The 21061-nt window shown below is 38.1% G+C and overlaps 1 protein-coding gene across 3 annotated transcripts in view; it reads right to left on the bottom strand.

The window, feature by feature from the left end:
- The window catches only part of epha3 (eph receptor A3), a 144999-nt gene that overhangs the window by 106317 nt on the left and 17621 nt on the right, over positions 1-21061 (bottom strand). For all 3 annotated transcript variants that reach the window (XM_067443297.1, XM_067443296.1, XM_067443295.1), the window contains exon 3: positions 19534-20191. In XM_067443297.1, the coding sequence (XP_067299398.1) occupies positions 19534-20191 (658 nt within the window). The remainder of the gene's footprint in view (positions 1-19533; positions 20192-21061) is intronic.

Genomic DNA, 21061 nt, shown 5'->3' with positions numbered 1-21061 from the left:
TGACTCAAGTCGATGATTTACTCATAAAGGCAATAACTTGTTCTGTTCCTGAATGAATCTGTTTTAAATGATTTCTTTTTTGATCATTGAAATGAATAATTCAGTGACTCACTTATAAAGACAGTCACTAGTTTAGTTCCTGAAGGAATCAACGTTTCTGAATGAATGTGTTGAAAAAATGGCATGATGACTCGTTTAACAACAGTCACTTGTTTTGTTTCTGGATGAATAAGCATTTTTTTTTAACACATTGGTTAAAGGGGCTGTACGTGAGTTTTTGACTGTACTAAAGCATAACACTAGCATAGTACATTTGCAGATATTTAGTAAACATGCTGCATTCACATACTAATTTCTCTGAAAAATAGCCAGTTCTCTGCTACTTCCTGTTATTTTACTTTGAAATGTTTTTGTTTTGGTTCGTGCGATAATGAACGTTGTCAATTTACCCAATAACACACAACGGGTTGCCAGTTAACAGAAATCACAGCGTATTGTTGCCATGGAAACCAGCAAACAAGGTCAGAGATCGCAGATTCTACCCAACCTAAACAATATTTTGAATTTGGACTGCAGTACCCATTTCAACCACAGTTGAACCACTGTCATTCATTTTAAGTGAATAATTCAAATCATATCATAAAGACTAAATCAAAAGACATTCACTTGATTTTTTTCCTGAATAAATCAGCATTTAAGAATGAATTTGTTAAATAAATTATGTAATTAGTCATTCATAAAGACAGTTAAATGTAAATCAGTTAAATGAATGAGTTAAATGACTTAATAATACAGTCACTTCATTCCTGAATTAATCCGTTTTTAAGAATGAATCTGTTGAAAATCATAATAACTCATTCATTTTTAACAAATCGGTTGAGTGAGTAAATAATTCCAATAACTCACACCATAAAGATACTGTAACTCCTGGTATAATTATGATAATACACAGAGAAAAAGTCCATGACAAATCCCAACAACTAATGGCGCATTCCAAGCAACCCGTAACCCATGTTTTTCCAACCTCTACCCGTGAAACTGCATTGGAATGGACGTCAAACCCGTGACTTCCCACCTGTGAACTCATACTAGATCGATGTACACCCAGTTACAAGTTATGATGTCACATAGACCTCAAAACAACAATGGCAGCCCCTACGGATGCAGTGTTTATGAAAGTTGTACATTACAAATCCAATCGTTTTTTAAAAAAAGGTATTGTTTTAACGTTATTTATCAGCAGCTTTTCTAGTTTTAAGTACATTGAGTGCAAGAGTAAACAAATAATGTAAAATAAAAGGTGTAACAAGCTCTCTTGCCTTATGCAACATTTTTTCTCCTCCGTTTACCCTAAATCCGCAAGATGTAAGCAGCTTTGGCGTTAGAAATGATTGTAAATGAGCATAAGACCCGTACGGTCCGTGCAAATATAGCTACCGCAATTCCTAGCGCTCAGGTAGTTTGGTGTGACTTTGCCTGGAACGCTACAAAGTCGTGAGTTGTGGTTCGAAGTCGTAACTTACGGGCTCAAAAACCTGCCTGGAACACAGCCTTATAAATATGCTGAAAATCTGGTTTCTTGATCGAAATGAGTCTCACCTGCACCTCATACCGGTCTCGTATATCTCTCATGGAGGAACTCGGATGCAAAAAAGGAGGAGCGACAGTGAAGGATGAGAGAGGGTCAGGCCTGGACTTTATGTTTTGTTTGGTTTATGTTTTATTATGTGAGGCAGTCGTCCGTGAGGAGGCTGCCATTTTTAATTTAATTTTGTGTTTAGTTTTGTCAAAGTCTTACAATGTTGGCCTGTTTACCGCCTCCTTCTTCCATAACAACGAACTTTGTTTACACAATTCAAAAAACAAAAAGAGATACAAAAAGAGAAAATTCCAAATGCTGTTGGACTTTTTTTTAGCACTTGTGGAATGACGCATGACCAATCAGATTTGAGGACTGGAACTAACCTTTTGTATAAATATAAAGTCAAGTCAAGAGAGAGCAGATGAGACTTAAGAGCCAATTTAAAGCTGGATAATGAAGGAGTAGACCTCTTATTTAAGGGCAGACTGTTCCAGAGTTTAGGTGCTCCAGCAGAGAAGGCCCGACCACCCTTAGTTTTACAGTTAAACCCTAAGAGTTCTTTGGGGAGTGTAAGGAATCAGAGGGTCACTTATATATTTTAGTGCAACACCAGATAGAGCTTTGTACACAAATAATGCAACTTAAAATCGGTTCTGAACTTAATAGGAAGCCATTGTAAAGTTGCTAAAATGGGAGAAATGTGTTCTCTCTTTTTTGTGCTGGTAAGAAGTCTCACTGCTGCATTTTGGACAATTTACAGATGAGAGATTGTTAGATATACAAGCAGAACTATATTTATATATTGTTGATTAATCAACATTGAATAAACCTTCCCATAAATGGCATGTAAAGACAAAACAAACCACGATTAGTCACTTTACATACAGATTGACTTTTGACAGATTTTATCTGCTAAAGTGAATGGTTCTTGGTCAAAATAAGCTGCATTGTGGACTTTATACTGTTAGTCAAAGGTTTGGCTACATGAGATAACTAAAACTCTACAGCTTAGGAATCCAGTAGATCATCACCCCTTAAAAAACAATTACCGAACCATCCATGGGTTCTGTTTCATTCCATTTGACAAATGCCTCAATAGTGGAAAAATGTCTGAAGATTAAAAGGAAAACAATCCTGGAAATGTCTGCTGGTCAATTTTCCATGATGGGTATATTAATCTTAGTGTACTGCTCTCTGTGGCATTTGGAGTCGCTCTCCACACTCCCTAGCACCGGCCGCATGTGTTTAAAGACACGGCTCACAGACAGTGGCTTCCTGAAAGGTCAATGCACATCTCAAAGGCATCCCACAACCTTTAAAGGTCTTCTCTTTTGTCCCCTCTTTAAGTGGCAGATGCATCAAAGAGCGGTCCTTGCTGTTTGGAGCTTTCCGCAACAGATGGATTACAAGTTCAGATGTGCTGGATAAATTAAAGTGCAAACTGACGCCTCAGGGCTATACTTTACAGCTTTAGCTCCAGATAGCATCTCCGCTGAACATCCTAAATGAAAAAAATTCTCAGCTCTGTTGCGTCTCAGCTCGTATTCAGGGTCCCGGCTTTCATCATTCTAAGCCTAAGAGCACAACGTTTTTTCCGGGTAGCTATTGTAGCCTCCATGCACTGCTGCTCTGGAATATCCAGTGTTATGCTTGGCATTCAAGGTGGAGAGCAGACTCAAAGGTTGGAGAGCGGTACAAGTGCACTAGAGCTTGAAATGCTTTAATAAGCTGAGGGTGCAGAAATTGTGGTCTCTCTGGAATGATGCATGGACTCACCAGACTGATCCACACTACGGTGTAAAAGGAAGTGCGTGTTTGTCTCTCTGATGTCGACCTCTCTAATTCTCCAGCTGGTGGGGGTGACGCAAAACCATCCTGTGTGAACTTTGGACCTGGTTTCCTGCTGTATTTCTCATCTTTGTCGTGTTTGACTTGAAACGTCTGCTTTTCAGGGCTAGTGGAGGGCATATCTGACAGCTTCAAATCATTGGACAAACTTGTGTCCTTGTGCGTTGGAGGTAACTGTAATAAGCATACTGTATAGATTCAAGTTCAGAGATATGTGTGAATGCCATCTGTGTGCATTTCATTGGGTTCATAGGGATTCTTAACCTAACTTTTTTATGTAACTTGTGTGGTAATTTGTGTGGCTGGAAAGACGTGCTAATATAAATTGACTTAAAATTAAGGGAAGTCATATATTAGGGATTTTATACAGACCTGCGGGACCCGACACAACAGAATGTGGCGGGGGACAATATTTGATGGGTGAGTGCAGGAGTTTGCGGAAAAAATGATCTGTGGGACTGCAAAATAAGAATATCTAAATATATCGAAAAACAATGTCACATGTTTCTATTTGCAACAAGTTGTTGCAGCGTTGAGCAATGTAGCTAATCCCAAACATATCTGTTGATTTTTTAAATGTAATGGCCAATCAGAACTGTTTTAGTTACAATCCCCTTGCCGCTCAGAATGAGTTTTTGTTCAGCACTGAGTTCTGCATGCTCTCAAATCCTCTCATTATAACAAACAGTGTGTACATTATGAAAGATTAATTGTACAGTCAGCTTCATTGGTTAAATTGGAACTTTGTGAGATTGCAAGTAACTCAAATGAGTGACAGAGCACTCTCAAATTATGCGTGCAGTAGCCAATACTTGCTCTTCTGTTAGTGTTTAGCTGGGATGTGTAGGTTCTTGCTAGCTGGCCTAACTTCATGGACTTAAAGGGTTACTTAAAGGGTAAATGACTCACCCTAATGTCGTTCCACACCCATAAGACCTCTGTTCATCTTCTGAACACTGTTTAAGATATTTTATATTTAGTCCGAGAGCGTATGAAAGTGTATGGACACTACACTGTCCATGTCCAGAAAGGGAATAAAAACACCATCAAAGAAGTCCACATGTGGCATCAGTTAGTTAATTAGAATCTCTTGAAGCATCGAAAATACATTTTGGTCCAAAAATAATAAAATCTAGGACTTTATTCAGCATTGTCTTCTCTTCCGGGTTTGTTTTTAAACCTCAAATAAAGATTCGGATTGTTATGAATCAGCGTATTGATTCATGATTCGGATTGCCAATGTCACGTGATTTTAGCAGTTTGGCAGTTTGACACGTGATCCGAATCATTAATCAATACACTGATACACAACCGTTTGAATCTTTACTTTAATGGGAAAAAAAATCTAGGTGGGCTTTTGCAGCTGGGAGTGGGACAAAACATAAAATGCTGCGGGAGGGAAAGGGAGAATAACACATCTTTTTGTGAGAGAGGGGACTGAAAAATCCATCCCGCAAAAGTCTGAGATTTTTTTAAATTCTTTTTTTTTTAGAAATTAAGGAACGACACACTGGAAATTATGTTACAGTAAAAACTTTTATAATACAAAACATTAAAAAAAGAAAAAAAGAAAAAAAAAGTCATCGTTTCCATAAAATAGTAAGCAGCATAACTATTTCAACATTGTTTCTTGAGCACCGAATCTGCATATTGTAAATATTTTACTAGATTAGTTTAAAATCCATTCAAATGTCATTTGTTTACATTGGTTAACTAATTAACATAGGTTAATTAATTAAGATGAAATAATGATATTATACAGTATTTAATAATCATAGGTAATTTTAATCTCTTCATTTACTAATACATTATTAAAATCAAATGTTGTATCTGTTAATGTTAGTAAATGCACTGTGAATTATATTATGAACAAAAAATGAACAGCTGTATTTTTAACTTAGCATCAATTTTGTCAGTTATTTTGCACAAAAGTGTGTCTTTTCCTCAAAAAGGTCTTAAAAATACAGCTTTTTTAAGGATGAAGTATTTTGGGACTGGTTGTTGGATACCTGCCTCTTTCGTGCAGGAGAGGGGTGGAGCACAGCATGCCCTCTTCATCACACTGACACCCGAGGCTATCCCAAGAGTGAATGGTGTAGCAACCAACAGAACTGTGAGGGGACATGCCCTTCTTACTTTTTAGGAGATAATTATTATATTTAAAAAGTTTCATTTTGCCATAGTTCAAAGAAAAAAATAACGCAACTATTAAATCTGCTTCGTCCAAACATTTTACAATTCTTCAACTCTATATTAAATTCTATACTTTTCAATACTACTGGGTGAACATCACAATTGATTTTCATGTGCAAAGCAGATACGTTTTATATTGTGTCCCTCCACATTTCAGACAATACCAATGCCCTTGCCAAGATGCTTGAAAAAACAAAAGCATGTGGAGACCCATGGGATTCTGCTGCATGCGCTCATTTACAAAAGCAACAAACATGTGCAGGACAATGCAGGTGTAGTATTAAGCACTTTTAGTACCTGAAGCATAAACAATGTATATAAAGTGATTACGGTGCAGGATAATTGCCAGAAACAGTTCCACTGAAAGAAACAGTCTGGGTCAGAATATAAAGAGTGTAATAGTACTGTAAATGTCTGCGGTGTAAATGGAAGTGCACTTTAAGGCCTAATGAGAGACAAAGGTTATGCTGTCATGTGCATTACATCTGCCCGCTTCTCTCTGGTTAACTATAATGATCTGACTGAATCGAAAACGCTGCTGAGGCGCCACACAAATGAATCCCCGGCAGACATGCTGAGGTCTCATTGCCTAGCGCTGTGATTAAGATGAAGCACTCAAACACAAACAAAGCAAAGCCACATCTAACTTCAAAGAGCACGGTCAAGGACTCTTCCGATTGCGCCGCTATGGGAGCTCAGGCGACATGAATGACCGAGCGAACACAAGGTTTGACTTAGAAATACCAGCGTGGCCTCGGCTTGTTTTAAAAGTGTCAGAGGATGTGACAGTATGAGAATTCAGAGAATGGCCCCTTTTGTATTTGCCCTCACTGTATGGCCAGGTTCCTCACAATCTGTTTGGATGAATCGCATGAGCCTCTGGCATACATTCTGTGTACACTCTGGCATACACTCTGTGTATGTGCGTATGTGTATACACACACTTGCACGCACTCACGCATTCACGCACGCACGCACGCACGCACGCACACACACACACACACACACACAAACTTTTTGGGGGACTCTCCATAGACATAATGTTTTTTTATGCTGGACAAACTGTATATTATATCCCCTTACACTAACCCTGCCCCTAAACCTACCCATCACAGAATTTAGTTTGTTCATGTTTACATAAAATAATAATAATAACAATAATAATAATAATAATAATAATAATAATAATAATAATAATTATTATTATTATTATTATTATTATTATTATTATTATTATTATTATTATTATTTAGGATTTATATATAAAGCATTTAATATGCTTTTTTCCTTATGAGTCAGTGAGCCTTGGACAACAACACTAGCATGGGTATATGTTTTTTTGTGTAATAGCCAACAATACATTGTATGAGTCAAAATTATACATTTTTGATATATATTATTTTGAATATATATCAAAAATGTATTAGTAGTAGTAATATGCACTGTATAGAACTTAATTTGAACAATTTAAAGGTGATTTTCTCATTATTTCGATCTTTTTTTAGAATCTGAAACCCTCAGATTCCAGATTTGAAAATAGTTGAAAATAGTTATCTTGGCCAGAAATTGTCCAAACAAACCATAAATCAATGGAACTCTTATTTTTTCAGCTTTCAGATGATGTATAAATATCAAAAAATGTACCCATATGATTGGTTTTGTGGTCCAGGGTCACATCCATTCATGCATATAAAAACTCTAATCTTGTGACATATTTTATCTTAAAATGTAATGTATTCCTGTGATGCAAAGCTGAATTTCCAACATCATTCCTCTAGCCTTCAGTGTCACATGATCCATCAGAAATCATTATAATATGCTGATTTAGTGCTCAATAAACATCTGGTATTCCATAAAATTTACTATTATCAATGTTTAAAACAGTTTTGCTGATTAATATTTTCATTAAAACCATATCATGATTCTTTGATGAATAGGAAGTTCAAAATTACAATTTATTTGAAATCAAAATCTTTTGTACTATTTTAATGTTTTTATTTTGAATAATTTTTTTGTCTTTCAATAAAAATATATTTTTAACACCAGACTTTTTTTTTTTTTTTTTTTTAAGAGTAGTGTATTATATTTTAAGGATGAATATTTTTTACAGAAAAACAGGACAAAACAGGACAAAAACACCAATAAGCATGTGAACGCTTTCCTGGAACATGCGAGAGCAATAAAGGAACATAGCCTTCGTCAGGAACTCATTAATAACAGTGCTGTCAAAATGCAAGTATGATTTCAGAAAAACAGACATGGAGCACTGAGAGAGGCTTCCATTGTGTTTGTCCTTGTGAATGATGTGCTTCTCCCTGTGTGGGGAGAGACAGAGAGAGAGAGAGAGAGAGAGTGAGAGAGAGAGAGAGAGAGAGAAGGGGGAAGAGGGGGCGGCTCAGTCCGAAGCAGGCCTGGAACAGTGGTTGTCAGAAAGGCCTTGTCCTGCTGTCAGGCCAGCACCACGCTCATCGATCACAGTCACACCCCCTTCCAGCCCGTGTCCCATCCACCATCGGGGGTCCATGCCGCATAAACAGCCCTATCCGCCGCTTGCATCTGCCGCCTGGGGCCTGCATTCCAGGGCCTGCAGAAACCATCTTTGAAGTGAAAAGCACTGGGTCTGCTTTAGAAAGAGTCTTCTTACCCTTCGGACTGCCTCTTACTCCAGCGCTTTGGAAGGTGAGGCCATAAAGGAACAGTTGGAAAAGCAAACAAGCTCTGAAGCCCTGAAAAGACTCATGCACACAGAGCGTCAGAACAGCCCTGGCACTGTAGAACTCGTCTTGGGCATTGTGATTTGTGGCTTTCTTCGTTGTTATTAATTCTTGGGTCAGGACTTCAACAGGACCTTCAATACAAATGTAGTTTCTGTAAACCCACACAGGTTATTTAGACGGCTGCTTTCCCATAAGATTCCTGCTCAGCTGATGTTTGGTTGAAACATCATTATTGCTACAGGGGTTTCTGAGATTTAATTAGTTTTTGTTATAGAAAGTGGAATTATGGGATTTTCAAAAGTCAAATATCTCCTTGGGTGTTTACTCGGATGCATCAGAAAAAATGCAGCTGGAAGACTACACAAATAACTCACTGCTGAATTGATTTGTTTGCAGGATTAATTGACTTTTTGCACTGTAACAACATCCTTTTGGTTCCATAATTGGATTATACGGACAACACTATTGACCTGGAATAATAAACAGCATTTCTACTAGGACTGGGTCATGTGACGATATACATTGTGGATTGCTATATAATTTATACCATGGTTGCAGGGCGTAACGGGAGTTATGTAATCAGATTACTTTTTAAACTAACGAGTAAAGTAACTTAAAAAAAAAAAATCCCATTTATTGACTGACACCTTTTCTGTCCCTTTTATGCTGAGATAGATGTAAACATGATGGTTATTTTAGTTCTAGATGTGAATGTCTAGTTGGTTATGTCTCAAGTGAACGTAAACAAATGGGTGAAGAAACAAATGTGTATGATATAAATGTGTGTGGCAAGGGGGGCGTGGTTCAGCGAGGTCTGCAACGGGAGAGAGAGAGAGATCGGACGGTTGATGCGAAACCCCAGAGACTGAGTTGCCGGAAGCCGGAAGTGCCGACCCGGAAGTGATCGAGTGTCTATGAGAATTCACACAGCAGTGTGTTGTTGAAGTTATACTAAGTTTTTGACCATAAATAAAGAAGCATCAACCGTCCAGCCGACCCCCGTGTCCTCTTCCTTCCTTCTATTATCGAACTTTGTTACAATGTGTATAACAAATGTGTATAAAAGAAATGTATTAGATTTGTACATTAGGTCTTAAAGAGACAACAGCCTAATATACCGTCTGCCATCTGTTCCATTATTGTTAATCATGGAACAATGGTTAATCATAAATATCGCTGATTTGCGTCATCAGTAAAAATGTTGGCCAGACACTAAAGACTACAGCCAGCAGAGGGAGCTATTTCTGCATGTTTTCAACTCGCAGTCACACATGGTGGATGGAGTCGCACTCACAGCTCAGCTCGGCTCAGGCATTCATGGAAACGGTGCAGCCGGCGGAGCAAAGTCAGTATTTTATCTTCTCAAGTTAATTCCTATGAAAGTTAATCTTCCAAAGCCACGAACTGAAAACGCGCCAGACTGAACATGCACTGAGAACTACTGCCGCGAGCGTGGACGCGTTTACCTCAGCTCTCATCACGAGAGTTAATTTAGCTCATCACGATACGTGTAATCTTACTCCTGTTGTGTTTCTGCTGACACTTTCTCAGCAGCTAAATTACAATATATTGAACAGACACTTTCAGGTTTTAATTGTAGTGTCTGTTCTCTAACTGAACTGATTTTATGAAGATGAACGCGGTGGTGGGAAAGTAAAAGTTATTCAGTAGCGGTGGCTTTGGGAGTGGCCTCACAGGGCAGCGAAGCATTCTGGGAATTGTTGTCTTTTCTCAGTCTAGAAAGCACCAAATTCAAAAATAATTTCACATTTCTACTACATTAATGACCCAGTGCTGAAGTTCCCCTTTAAAATAAAGTGTAACCCACAAATATTATATTGTGAAATTTTGCTCATATCGTCCACCCCTAATTTGTACCATATTTCACTAGCGTCTACTGTCAGCAGGACTGCTTTTTTTCATGCCTTGACCATTTGGACGAGTGGAGCACTTATGGTTTATATGTTGCAAGCACATCCCGAAGTAATCTCACATCATTTGGCCATGGTAAATGTCAAGACTGAGACTTTATGGTGGAAAATGCTTTGGGGTCACATATTCGTTGGAAAAACACCTAAAAAAATACTGAGGGAGTGAGTGTCCCTTCACTCGAAATTGATAGAAAAACCAAATGCAATGAGTCAGAGGTACAATAATAGCTTCCATCTGGGACCTGACCCTAGTTTACGAAGGATAATTCCAGCATGAAAGGCCCGCAGCAAACCTGAAAATGATGGCGCTCTTAAGAACAAAGCTTCGGTCGTGTGTGTAAAAAGCCAATCTGTCCTGCAAAGGTGTTAAACAATTACCAGACTGGGTGAAACCACAAAAAAACCCAAGGACAAGTCTTAGTATTTTTCTTATTTTAAAGGATAAAGCAAATCCAATTTCCGCTACTGCTACAAAGATCTTCGAATTACTTTGAGTTCTCTCGCTTAGATCATCTTCATTCATTGGGCTTCCCTCACCAAACAGATAGACATGCTTTTGAGTCAGCTATTTTTTCCTCAACTAGTGGGTCTGACACTCTGTCATTGTGAATTAAAGCACAAACCACTGCCTTCCGGTTTCAAAAGGAGACAATGTCAAGGGCACAATCCCAAGAGTTGTGTCCGAAGAAAATACCCAGGTTACATAATGCACACTATACGCACATTTAAATTACACAAAGATTCCAATCAGATTCCCTAAAACTTCTCTGGTCAATGAATTCTGGGGCTTTATTATGTTAGAGCCCCAATAATTATTAAAGAGTGCAGTGCATTTTCTGATGCCTGAGCAAATCCAGGTCCTGTCTGAAGCCCCATTTTGCCCACTCATTACTTCCAATGGCCCTAACAAAGACAGAAAAGGCAGCACACCAGGAACACTGTTTCTCATCGCAAGTAAGAGAGATTTGGTCAGTGAAACCTACAATAGCCATTCTTTCGGCAACACTGGTGTGGATGGAAGGGTGGTGACTGGGGATATCAAAATCTCATTCAAAGAAAGGTCAAAGAGTGATGTAAAACACTGGTATGAGATCGCCAGACAGCCTTTGATCCACCATCCAGGACAATCATCCACAGAGACGACGACACTCCACTATTTCCACCCACTTTCGGTAAATCGGTCAAAATCCAGAGGTGGAAAAAACAACATTCTGGCCTCCCTATATTGCAGTTACCCACAATTACGATTAGGGTACAATAATTGTGCAACGAAATGAAAAATCTGCACAGATGAAAATCTATTAAAGTCCCATCATCTGCTTGAGTGAGAGAGCATGACCCTTGAAGGAGGCCTCACTGCTGTATTAAGCTTTTTCAGGAGTGTTTTTAATTGTCCATTGAGGTGAGCACAAACTATCCTAACTGACTGAATGCTCTTTAGGGACTTTCAGTCTTAACAATCAGTGCATAAAATTAATGAGCTGTCCTGCTGCTGTGATTTGAAACAAAGCCGGGCAAGCGAACACGTTCCCCATCTGAGCCTCATGCTTTGGGTATTGCAAAACTCAGCCTCATTATCACCACTACCGACTCAAAGGAAACTCAACACTCAAAACGCACGAACAAACAACTGCAGCGAGAGCCGTTGATTTAGGAAATACTATTCAGATCAGAGCAAACAGCCTATAAATTCCCAGCCTCCGCCGCTACAGCCATCAAAGCGCTTTTGTAACAACAGTTTTGTTTTCAACGCCGCATTTCAAGTTTTTGTAAGCAAGATCAGTAAGATTGTTTTTACTTAAAAAGAAATGACCAGAAATTAATACTTTTATTCAGCAAGGATGTGTTCATCAAAAGTTACTATGAAACCATTTATAATATTACAAAGGATTTTATTTATCAAATAATCATGAATACAAATGTATCAGTTTTAAGGTGACCATAATAAGAAATGTCTTGAGCTACAAATCAGCGTATTAGAATAATACCTGGATCAAATAAACGCAGCCTTGGTGAACATAAGTGAGGCACATTTGTACAATGCTAAACTGAAGCTATAGTGGGTAAGAAAGTATTCTTTTAAAAGTGAGGGACACCAGTAGAACTACATCAGGACAGAAGTACAGCTGCTTTGAAGTGGTGCATCACTAAACCATATCAGCCCCCAAATCTGCCTGAAAACCCAGAATAGCCTCCATCAGGCTGTATTAAATCCAGCTTTTGGCTCAGAGGTTTCAATCCAGCTTTAAGAGCTTGTTAAAATAACCCATCGCACTTTCTGCCGCCGCATTATTAAGATCTGATAACTAATCAGGGATAGCGAGCACAGGGATTGTATATCTTGGTAAATCCAGCCGGAATGTAAACCATTGCCACTCTCAAAGGAGCCCCGTGGCAGCTGCGAACATGGGAAGCTTCGCAAAACAGACAGACATCCGGCTCAAATACTCCTTTTATTTGCTGTTTTAAGATCAAATTATGGTTAGAAGAATTTCACACAGATTTTAGATCGTCGACTCGCTCCATTTCATTATCATAATGGGCAGTAATTTCCAATCCTGGACCAATTTAACTAAACAGTGCAATGCAGCAGCCGTACGGCAAAATTCGGATGAAGAATGTGCGAATAACAGCACAGAGGTTATGATATGGTGCAATATTTCTATTCACTCTTAGTGCTGACTCCGTTACAGTGAAGTCTTTCTGTTAGCGATAATGAACATGTGAAAATCTACTTAAGAATCACCCCTAGGTCTATGGCACTACCAATGCTGATAATTAAAGTAACCTTCATTTCATCCGTTGGAAATATCACTTCTCTCCACAAGTTCACACATATTAACACACAAAATCACACTCATTTACACACAAACTAACACCCACATGTGCACATGCATACATAAATTTGTGTTCACATTAGAGAAACGGTTCATTTGCATATCCCTTACATATAAATAACACAAGCACATTAAGGATCTAATTTCTTTTTGCTAGGCAAAATAGAGCACTAAACATCTTAATATGTTTAAGCCTTCACAATCAAATTACTGAGTCTCAATTGCTTTATTGAATATTTACTTGAAATTATTTTAAAAGGCAATCCATATTTATCAGAGGAGACAAGTAATCTAAAAGTAATCTAACCATGTTTCACTAAATTACCACAACAGGGAATTAATCATTTTCATTCATATGAACTAAAACAACAATAATAAACAGGAATGTGTGTGTGTGTGTGTGTGTGTGTGTGTGTGTGTGTGTGTGTGTGTGCGTGCGTGCGTGCGTGCGTGCGTGCGTGCGTGCGTGCGTGCGTGCGTGCGTGCGTGTGTGTGTGTGTGCGCGACCTGGTAATCCCTATGTTATGAGGACAAAATGTCCCCACAAAGATGGCAATATCCGAAATCCTTGTCCTTGTGGCGACATTTTTAGGTCCCCATGAGGAAAACATCTTATAAATCACACAGAAGGAGTTTTTGGAGAAAGTAAAAATGCAGAATGTTTCCTGTGATGGGTAGGTTTAGGGGCAGGGGCAGTGTAAGGGGATAGGATGTACAGTTTGTACAGTATGAAATCTATTACGCCTATGGAAAGTCCCCATAAAACATGGAAACACGACATATGCGCACGTGTGTGTGTGTGTGTGTGTAAAAAATTACAAATGAAGTACTTCCAAGAACATTTTCGGCCTTTGGATGAGAGATTCCCCAATTTTGTCCCTGACAAACCTTGTATATAGCATTTTAAAATTATATAATAAATGATTCATTCAATCAGAAATAATTCATTTAAACTGGCAGAATGAGCTGAATTATTTATTTATTATTATTATTCTAATTAAGTTATGATCATCTTCATGCAAAACTAAATGACATGTTCTTTAGGAAATGTAATTGTCAAATAAAAAGTTCATTAAAATCATCACAATATTCTAAATAATGATTTTTATATCGCAACCAAATTGACTATGAATATTTTGTGACTGTTCCATACATTACCTAGCACATTTTTCTGATTATAAAATTATATAAAAATAATAAAAGCTATCAGAGCTTCTCTGAGACACTGAAAACTGGATCATGAGCAGCTGACATGTATTAAATAAACACAGTGCTATGCTTTACTCTGAAACACAGCACATATATTATCTCATTAAATGTGATTTGATAATAAGCTAATCACACTAAGACTGCGATTCTAGTTTTATTTCTGTGAATCGATGATATAAAAAGGTTTAATGCTTTACTTACTTTCTTTTTAAATGTCAAAATAATAAAACATCAAAATAATCCCAATCTTCTTCTGAATCCTTGATAAATTGTGTGAGATGTATTATTCGCTTCCTGTTCAGATATTGTATACTGTAATTCAACACCCAAAATTTTAACTCTTCTGCATCCCAAGTAAAACTTTTCAATCCAAACATTTACAAAGGCATTAACCAGGAAACCGCACACAGCAGTTGTACTCCACAAAGACATAAAGCTATTAATTATTTAAGAGGGTGTCCCTTAGAGAAGCATCAAAACCCGCTATATGACTCATCCACACTTGAAGTGTTGAAATGAAGGTCTGCACACCTCAAAATATCAGAGTCACACTCGGGCTCCCTGCCGTAATCAATCCGTTAGCACAGCGGGCCTGCCGAGAGATTTGTGACTTAGACCCTTCCTCTGCACATGAGTGTACGACGCAGCAGCTGTCACGCTCTGGTAATATAAGCCCTTATTAGTGTCCATTAGGCTGCACTGAAACTAATAAGAGATTGTCAAATACATCCAAACATTCACACAACTCTTCAGAAAACAGAAGGGCATGGTGAATCACCCTCTTAATGCAAAGCTCGTCGACATGATCACTTCCATCACAGGGTGATCAAGAGGAGGAACAATAGAGATTTATTGACGAGATAAAAATGTAAAATAAAATCTACTTGTTAGGTACAGAAAATGATACTGAGATTCATTCAATAAATCAATCAACCAATAAATAATGGGTTATTATAGTATTTTGTATATACTGCTTTCACATATATTTTTCATTAATTCATTTTTAGTAATTTTGTTGTGTGCTTTTGTGATTTTTACTTTTATTTAATTTCAGTTTTAGTTTTAATTTATTTCCAGTTAGTAATTCAGTTAGATACCAAGGGAACATGTAAAGTCAAATCAAAAATTATTCAGACACCAGATTTAATCTTTTACTATTCTGTGCAGGCACTAGTTCATTTATGTACGTGAGGATAGAAAAATAAAGTAAACTGTGACATATTATACCCAAAAATTATTCACACAGTGGACTACCAGTAAAATGTTAAAAATTTGGGATCAAAATTATTCAGACACTTTGACCTGACCATGTTTTGCTCAAGTGTTTTTTTCTTTAATTGAATAAATTTTGGTTTGACTGTATGTGGCGAGGTTGGCGGTCGAGAGACGTGGGAGGAGAGAGTGAGCGTGATTGAGAATGATCACCTCGAGTCCTCTCAGGAGGGAGCTCGGAGGCAAATAGGACGAGCAACACCAGTGAAGGAGGAGAGAGGACAAGGCCTGGACTTTACGTGGTGTTTTGTTTATGTTTTATTATGTGTGCGTGGCAGCCATCCATAAGGGGCTGCCCGCATTACAATCTTTTTTTAAAAAAAAATTTATTTTATTTTTATTAAAGTATTTTAAATGTTCGCCAGTTCCTGCCTTCTTCCCATATCTAGAACTATGTTACACAGTGTACATACTGTATATATATATATATATATATATATATATATATATATATATATATATATATATATATATATATATATATATATATATATATATATATATCACTCAATTCACAATCATTCAAATCAAAAACGTTTGCTCATTCATCTAACTTACTCTTTCATTATTTCATCATCACTTCCCTTGTTTATTCATCCACTCATTCACTAGCTCATTCACTCATGTACTTATCAACACCCTCCCATTGCCCTGCCATTGTCATTTAAATCCTAGAGACACACTGAATCACTTGACAGGCGTCTGGTTCTACATACCACAAATGGGTGTTTGGATTGATAAATTGTATGGAGCAGTCACCTTCAGAGGCATCAGTCCTACACTTCTCCTGCCAAACCACAGGCTAGAAAACTAGCCAGCAAAAATGCATGACCATGCACAACTATTTGAAATGTATGGTCAGGCCTCAGACATCAGCATTTGTATTCAGTTTCATCGTGTTTTGGCTGATCCCACGTTTCATTCCACTCATGGGGTAAAACGAGAAACGCCAAAATCACATGTGTTTCATATAAATCATGTTTGATGAATAAGGAATTAGGAGAGAAAAATTGTCTGCTTACACATATTAACGGGGAACTTTCCAAAAAGATAGATTCTCTTTTCTATTTTTTTTTTTGAACAACTTGTTGAATATAGCCAAGTAGTGCTCACTACTTCAAAATAACAACATTATAAATAATGATGTTCATTTATCTGCAGTTTAATAAGCCATTTAACAAATTTAAAGTGTAATAATTAAAAGCAGAGTGTGATAATCAATGATCTTCCAAGGGAAGGATCTAGTCCCTAAACTTAAAACACCAGGTCAGAGGTCACAGATCCTTAATGATTTAACCACCATCTTCCTACTTCACAGGCTGATAACAATACAGGTCAAGTTTAGTCTACCATTGCTATGGTTAATAAAACATCAGGAACAACAGTATACTTATTTTTTAGAGCAGTGAAAACTGTAGTACGGTCTTATTTTGCTCATCACTTCGCCTATGGCAAGCAAGTCTCATGCATCTTGATGTAAACACCCTCATGACCCATTTTGCAGCTGTTCCACATATAGTATTCCATAACAGACACAAAAATACACACAAACACAGACGTCTAACAGAACACAAACTGGCAATCAGGGAAACTCTCACATCAAGACACAGAACATATCTTAGTAGTGCTGGAGTACAGAGGATAGACGCAGAGCATTTTATGAAGAGCAGAAGTGATTTCTCCAGGGAGACGGCATAACTCAAGTAATACCACGGGCAGGACTGAAGTGCTCAAACCAGCTGCCAGCCAATCTATTATCAGCTCTCTGAACCAAAGCAAAACTCACACGTATACACACCAGACACAATGTTTTTAGGGCACCTTCAAACTAAAGCTGTGCTTTTTGGGGCGAAAACAGACTTCCAAACTTTAGCCCTATTTGGACAGTAATTGTTTCTCGTGGGGTCATAAGGTATTTTCATCATTTACAGGGGCTAGTCTGTGATTTTATTGTCGTCCGAATCCAGAATGTCAGTGTTTTTCCCACCACCCGCATAAAAATCCTAAGCCAAATTACCTCCTGTTTTTTGAAAAACACCAAGGTCGTGTGGGGATTTAATTGCCATCCGAATCCACATCTTTGAGTTTTTAAGAAGAGATTGCTTCAAAATTTACTGTTTATGTCCTTTTTGACCCCTGCGGAGAGCCGTATATTTGTGCTTCGCTGTAATTTGGATGCATTTTAAAGATCTAGCCGACACTTTTATTACTGAAATGCTGGAAAGTATTTAAGAATAATATTTCTTCACCCCTCAAAAGAGACGAAAACACTAGTAATTAACGTTATATAGGTTAAATTTGCAGCATTGTATTATTTCCGTTTATTTACACATTTTTAAAATGACATCTTTCTTTTTTTATACAGGAGATTTAAACAATTAATAATGTCCTATTATTAAATTAAATATGATTTTATTCATATTTTTCCAAGCATATGACATTTTTTACAGCAGACAATCATTCGACTGACCACATGAGCAGTGTTCCCAGGTGCGAATCACAAAACTCTCTCCACCACGTCAAAAATCGTCCTCCGACTACACGAGTTTTATCACTGAGGTTGCATGCAAATTTATTTTTACAGATGTCCACATGAGAAACAATTACCATCCGAATAGGGCTTATGTGTGAAGCAAATACAGTAGAGTTCATAATTGGCTAAAACTAAATAACAGCTTAACTCGTGGAACTGAAACGCTATTGATCACTTTCCCATTTGCAAGCATGTTCATGATTTCTCATGACTGCTTCTCTCTGAATAGATTGTGTTTGAGAGCAGCTCTGCATTCTTTCAATGCAGCTGCGTCAGACAAACGCAAATGTGGTTTTGTGTGTATAAAATGTTTATTTCAAAGGGGCAAATACATAAAAAACAGGGAATCAGTGTACTCGTGTTAATGATGCAAAAGCAGATAGTGTAAATGGACCTGCAGTAGTGGCTCAGAAATGGCAAACTCGCTTATGCTCCATTCAGGGCATATTCTTGCATTCAAAAAATTTAAATAGAACCCAAAATGGAGGGAAACACCCTCCCACATTAACTTCTTTTAAAGTTAAATTGATCCATACTGATAGAAAAAATTCCAACATCTGTACATTTGAGTGTGCAACAGCTTGTCACTGGGGAAGCACCTTTAAAGTGACAACTTTGTACCTTAAGGTGCATATTAGTCCTTTAAAATATTAATATGCATCTTTAAGGTACTACTTTGAAAATTTTAAGGGTAAATAAAGTACTCCTAAGTAAGGATACTACCCAACTGACAAGACGTTGTACAATATTTGCACAAATGGCATTTACATTTAAACCCCAAATCTAAACTTTTATGTGAAACAAGGAACTATGGCCAAGATCTTCTCTTTTCACCACTTTACAATGTTTAAATATGAGTATATCTGTCTTAAGACTATAAAAAAGTCCACATAAAGCAGTGGAAGTCTCAGATGCTTTACATCAAACACACACACTTATCCCTCTTCAATGACTAACGTACATCTATTTGTGCGTCTGATGAGGTGATGCAGAGAAGTGTTTCACAAGCTTAACTGCTTCAAGCTGCCCTTTAAGGGGGTCTGCACCACAGATCTCCCCTGTCCTCGGCTACACAGAATTCTCATATTCCTCTCTCCAGAGCACGGCTGACAGATCAGAGGTGTGTCCGTATCTGGGAAAAATCCATTTGCACTCAAAGCGAGGGACAGATACTCAACTCACCATGGAGTTTAGAAACATTTCCATCGTGAGCCAAATGCTTCGCCATTACAGACAATGAGCAGCATAAACAAATGAATGGTATTCCAGGGACACACTCAGTTGTCCTATTTAGAGCTGTTGTCTACAGAGCCGGTGCTAGTACATTACGCTGATGAAAGGAGGAAAATGGGCCGTGAAATGAAAAAGGCACTGTAAGGAGAAAAGTGTGCGTGTGAGAGAAAAACTCTACCTTGGCAAGCGACTCCCCGCTCTTCGTAACCTATGTTGCACAGGCATTTCCCAATAGGCACCAGCCACTCTCCCTCAGTACTGCAGTACATTTTTGGTGGATCCTCCTCCCTGGAATTGTTGACGCAGGAGCCTCTAACTTCCACCAGCGACTGAGAGTCGGTGGGTACCGTGTCGGGAAACATAGCCAGGTTTCTCACCGTAAAAGGGCATTTTTTAAAGTACACCCGTACCGAGACAAGGGCCACGCAGGCTCCCACATCCTGGAAAGCCAGGTAAAAGCCCTTCTTAGTCATGGGCCCCACCTCACGGACCTCTGTGTTTAATTTCAGGATGCGGTCGCCTAGATCCATCTGAGTAAAGCTCTCATCAGCGGCGATGGTGTCTATTTTGGAGAACTGGTGTTCGCGGAACTTACTTCCCTGGTCTTCATCTGTCTCCAGGTAGTGTAAGTTGAACGTCTCTTTGCAGGTCAGGACCATGGGAATACTGTTGCAGTCTCTCAGGGTAAACTTGAGCTCCACATGGATCTTCTGTGCTGAATTGCGAGGAATCCAGTTGGTCCTCAACCAGTTGTTCTGGCTGTATTCCATCACGTTGCACACCTGGAAGGTCCGGATGGGTGTGTAGTGTTCATCCACACCGCTAATTTCCTCCCACTGCAAAAAGAGAAAGAAGTTAATCAAATCTATTCCGAGGGAAGGGAACGGCTACTGTACTCGTACATTTCAATGGAACCGCAACGGATGTAAAACACCTGAACAGCGGGCTTATTTATTTCTCAAACACATTTGGAATAATGAATCATTTCAAATTAATATCTCCCCTGTTCATATAATTAATGTGGGAAATAATTAACGAGGCCTTCCACTCTGAGTACTCTCCCTTGTAAGGCGAGTCTGACAAATCATTTTGTTTTGTCACTTGGGGTGTCTGGAGCCACAATGCGGCCAGAAGTCTTGAGGTTTAACATATACAAAGCAAAATAAATGATGAACTGAGAGGCAGTGTTTTCTATTACAATAATGGAGTAGTATATGGCTCTCCATCAAGCTGAAGTTTATAAAAGCTCTTGGCTGAGTGAGACAAGGCCTCTGGAGTGGCAGTGAGCTGTTCATTACCCGGCAGAACAAGTGTGCCCTCAGACTGAAGAATTGCCTATTTGTGTTTCAACTGTGAGAGTGCTTAATGAAACACCCAAAAAGCTTTCAAAGATTTCTTTTTTTTGTTCTTCTTTTTTTTTCAGCATGTTGTTAAGATCTCAACAATTGTATGTATAGATACACAGCCTTTATTTTGAAAGTCAAGCAAAATGACTGAACTCTTTGACAGCTGGCATTCTAACCACACATTTTAATGCAAGACTCGGGATATTTCATAATTAATGCTATATGGAAAGCCAAAATGTATTAAAGTATATAAAGTATATAAAGTATTAAAGTATATAAAGTATTAAAAGTACTTTAATAAAAAGTACTGTATTAAAGTATTATATTTGAACATTTCTGGGATTTCAAAATTAATGCCAC

The sequence above is a fragment of the Pseudorasbora parva genome, chromosome 5, assembly GCF_024679245.1.
Source record: "Pseudorasbora parva isolate DD20220531a chromosome 5, ASM2467924v1, whole genome shotgun sequence".
NCBI lineage: Eukaryota > Metazoa > Chordata > Actinopteri > Cypriniformes > Gobionidae > Pseudorasbora > Pseudorasbora parva.
Note: the sequence above shows the minus strand (reverse complement) of the source record. Positions and strands in the feature narration are given on the sequence as shown.